This window comes from Limulus polyphemus, unplaced genomic scaffold (assembly GCF_000517525.1).
Source record: "Limulus polyphemus unplaced genomic scaffold, Limulus_polyphemus-2.1.2 Scaffold30, whole genome shotgun sequence".
Taxonomy (NCBI): domain Eukaryota; kingdom Metazoa; phylum Arthropoda; class Merostomata; order Xiphosura; family Limulidae; genus Limulus; species Limulus polyphemus.
This window is the reverse complement of record NW_013665640.1, coordinates 171740-175276: the sequence shown is the minus strand read 5'-3', so window position 1 is coordinate 175276 and position 3537 is coordinate 171740. Positions and strand designations below refer to the sequence as shown.

Here is a 3537-nt window from a genome sequence, read left to right as displayed (position 1 = left end):
GTAAGTCCAGACATACCACTGTGCCACTAGGGAGCATATCAAAATATAATAAATAATATTTCACTAATTTACCTAAAAATACAAATATAGTTTTAAAATGTAAAAAAAATTACCTCAATAAAAGATTTGATCTCACCCAAAACAAGTGACCACTCTAACTGGTCTTCTGGTTCATAGGTGGCAGTGTAGTCATCAATTTGTTTAGCTAATTCCTAAAGCACATAAACCACAATATCTGTAATTAACTGTTCAGTAATTATTTTTCTTGGAAGATTAAAATAATAACAAACATAAAGCAAACCTTTAGTAATTTAAAGCTACCAATAAGTTTCACAAATATGGATATTAAAATTAAATGCAGGGATCAAAATACTTATCCAAAATTTGATGTAATAAACACTGGACAACAAAAAATTTGCTACTGGGGAAAACTCAAGTGATTTGGGGTAATTTGATGATGCTGATTTCAAAAATGTAGTCAGAACTTGCCCATCACCTCTATATTTTGAGTTATTGTAACATATCAATATTTTATCAGTACTACATGAAATACCATGCAATCAACTCAGTACAATAGATTTATGTTTCCACTTTATATTGTGTTTGTGTATCGACACACATACACACACATTCTGTCAAACTTTTCCACAAAGAACAGAATGTTAGAACTGCAGCACAGTTAAGAGAGTAGTGGAAAAGGTTTATGAAATATCAGTCAGACTCAAATAATAGTGAATAGCAATACCAAATCTTTCTCTTAACGTTAGGCTTGTACTAAAAATGTACCCAAAACCTAAATTTGAAGTAATTGGCAATATTAATACAGATCTTCTTCTTCTTCATGAAACTACTACTGCCTAAGGAAGAAGTCTTAGAATCTCAAGTATAAAGTGGGTCTAGAAAATCATAATTAACCTGCCTTATTAACATTAGTACGAATACACTGGGAACCACAAAAAAAATAATAAAAGAAAACCAACTGCCAAGAAGACTTGGATATGCTGAATGTAATGAGAAATGAGAGCATGGGGCATTTCCTACATGCCAGCTCAATGTTCTTCCAAATAAACTCTAGCAGTAACAGCTATTAAACAATATAACAAGAGAGTATATTCGAAATTCTCAAAAAATATTTTCATATGAATATCATAAGCATTAAAGATAACAAGTTCAGCTATCTTCTAAAAAAATGGACCAGGTAACTAACTCTTGAATTGCCAATCCCTCTGCGGCAGAAATAAACATCTACAAGATATACATATTTCATGCAAGCAGTTTAACATTATTACTCTCACAGAGAAAAAAAAAAGATGATAGAATGTAATCAATTGTCAATAAAAAGTAAACAAGATAAAACATTCCAAAACAGTGCCATAAAATTATTGTCCAGGTATATGAGTCACAACACTGTAACATGCACTGAACATCAATACGTGAGAATCCAAATGGACACAGACAAGACCTAGAGAAAATCTTTCAGGAAAAAACTTGTGAGATATTGATACATGCCAGAAGAAAACTAAGTATCCACAAAATGCAAGTTCTGGAAATTTTGTGCAGAGTAATGTTAAGATAACATCATTGCATTAAGGCAATCCATAGTTAAAGAAGACCTGAACAAATGAGTAATCCACTTAGATGACTAGCACAAGAACCCCAGCAATGATGTAATCAGCTGATGCTATAATGAAAAATTTATTTTTGGGTTTGATACAGAAGATAACTTCTTGAAGGTGAAGAAACTGTAACTTACAGCTGTAAGTGATCCAAAAAGAACAGTCTAAGGTGTGTTGGGCAAAAAGAAACCAGCAAAGAACATTGTTAATGTAACAAGAGCAGATTTCATAAAACACCTTTGCGACCCAAATTCTGTATAGTGTTAACTATGGTACCTCAAATATTACATGCAAGAAAATAAACAATATAAAAATTAATAAATTGGATGTAGATTTAAAAAGTAAAATATATTCAAGTTTCATACTTACCCTAACCAAGTCTCTTACTAATTTCATCTTTTTGAGCAAAAGACAAACTACGATAAATCGTGCATAGTAGCGTAATTTCTTCACCATCAGATCCGATCTATGTGGAAGAGAACTAGAAGCCCATACTTATGTAGTCAAGGTATTCAGATAACATATTTAACATTCAAATATCAAAAACAAATTTAAATACATAAACATAACATTTTTGTTACAATATATTTGAAAACTTTACACAATCTACATTTACAGTAATTGTAAAATAATTATCTAGAATGCATAGTAATTAACTAAAACCACAAAGCACACCAACTACACTAAAAAGACATGGTTTCCTCTGTGAATTGTTTTATTCCATAATTGTATTTAATCATTTTTAAATGCTTAAAATTACAAATCTATGTACAAAATGTTTGATTTTGACAATTTTAGAAAAAAAATCTTTAAAAATTAGAAATGAACAGAGCACTCCATGCAAATTTAAAGATTTTCTTTCAATTTTACATAGGATAATGCCAAATTTATATCATATAATTTTCTTTGATCTTGTATCATTTCATACAAAAGAAATTAGAAAATTTAAACTAATTTATTAATGTAAAACTCTTCTAAAATATATGCAGTAAACCAAAACCCCTATCCTAATTTGAATTTCTTAAAAATTAGGAATATATTTTTTCTTTTATAAACCTTAATATCTTTTTATTAGAATTTCCATATTTAATTAGTATTAAATAATAAACACATACATTTAAAACACTAAGACCACATACTACTATATTTATTTTCCCCAAGTAGTTTCGTTTTAAACCTAACTTTATACTAATTTTAGTACCAAAAATGAGATATTACTCATGCAATACTGAACATTCACATTTCTGCAATGTTACACATAATACTGTGAAGCAACAAGAAATTTCAAGTGTATTTTCTACTAATTTTTTTCCCAATCTTTAATCTTCTAAACTATTTGCCCTTAGCCAATCCAGCTTGGGTTCACTCATTATTTCATTATTTTTAAATACAATAAATACATAATTCATGTTGTGTGTATTCTCTTGACATTACATCTTGATGCTTCTTAATATGTTTACTATTACATGCTTTATTTGTACTGTTCTTATATGTAAATATTTCTTGAATGTATGTTCTTCTTTATGTAATATGTATGCACATGCATCTTCTCAACCATTTGCAGCATGCTAACTTTTTAAAATAGCTATATGGGAAGTAATAGTTATTTGTGTATATGTATCATGAACTAAATCAGCCCTCAAAATTAGCTATGACCTATGACAAGGTCATGGCATTTTGTAAAAAATATCAAGTAAAATGGCTAAAAAATTCTTATCATTTCTTAATTTTTTCTGTGAACAGCACTGAAAGTTAAGGATTTATATAAAAATGAAACTACAGATAAATAACTATTTAATGATTCAATCACCTCATTTTGTCTAATTTCAGGTGTCAGTTACAAATGACTTTAGTGGATTGCTATAATAAACCATGATGAGCAATAAAATTAACCAAATTTGTTAAAGGTTAAAATTCCAAA

General features: G+C 28.9%; 1 protein-coding gene across 1 annotated transcript in view; it reads right to left on the bottom strand.

Annotated features, from left to right (window-relative positions):
* LOC106459833 (protein SCAI-like) overlaps window positions 1-3537 on the bottom strand; it is a 50519-nt gene that overhangs the window by 22919 nt on the left and 24063 nt on the right. The window contains exons 5-6 of the mRNA XM_013919501.2: window positions 1986-2097; window positions 114-212 (exon numbers count right to left, since the gene is read on the bottom strand). Of these exons, the coding sequence (XP_013774955.1) occupies window positions 114-212; window positions 1986-2097 (211 nt within the window). The remainder of the gene's footprint in view (window positions 1-113; window positions 213-1985; window positions 2098-3537) is intronic.